The sequence below is a fragment of the Penaeus monodon genome, chromosome 28, assembly GCF_015228065.2.
Source record: "Penaeus monodon isolate SGIC_2016 chromosome 28, NSTDA_Pmon_1, whole genome shotgun sequence".
NCBI classification, from domain to species: Eukaryota; Metazoa; Arthropoda; class Malacostraca; order Decapoda; family Penaeidae; genus Penaeus; species Penaeus monodon.
Window position 1 is genome coordinate 34,865,516 of NC_051413.1, and position 557 is coordinate 34,866,072.

The following is a 557-nucleotide window of genomic DNA, read 5'->3' on the forward strand; positions in this document are numbered from 1 at the left end:
GTCACTAAAGCTTTTAGGAATGCACATGTGCAGGATCTGTATAAATAATTTATTTTTTGTCTTAAAAGGTACTTGGTAAACCCTCCTCATATCGAGTTCCATTACTGCTTACAGGGTGCAGGGCTGTTAGGTGCTGCTCCTCCTACTATGGGCCCCCCCGGCGAAAACCAAGACAAGAACGAGAAGCCACCTCCACTTATGTCCCTGCATGTGACAGCTCCCAAAGAAGAGACTCCTCGTGAGGTGAAGCTGCCACAGGCCTTGGAGCAGGCCCTGGCTTTCAAGACAGAACGTGCCAAGCAGGTAAGAGAAATAGATCATTTTGAGAAGGATGGCAGTGTGTAAGAGCTTTAGCTGTCATATATTTTACATTTGATACTTTATGAATTGCACTATATTCAGATTCAGTTATTGGGAGTTAATATAAAGTGATTAAGGCCTACTTCACATGCGTAGTTTTTTTTCTCTGGTTTTCTTCATGTGTTTATTGAAAACAGAAAAGTTCAGTAGATGGATTCCTACTATGCACTTAACCTGTTCGATGGGGGTAATATGTG

At 42.2% G+C, this 557-nt stretch overlaps 1 protein-coding gene across 1 annotated transcript in view; it reads left to right on the forward strand.

Annotated features, from left to right (window-relative positions):
- LOC119591191 (splicing factor 3B subunit 2-like) overlaps positions 1-557 on the forward strand; it is a gene marked incomplete in the record, with an annotated part of 8,760 nt that overhangs the window by 2,671 nt on the left and 5,532 nt on the right. Inside the window, 1 exon segment of the mRNA XM_037939903.1 lies at positions 115-303. Coding sequence (XP_037795831.1) covers positions 115-303 — 189 coding nt within the window.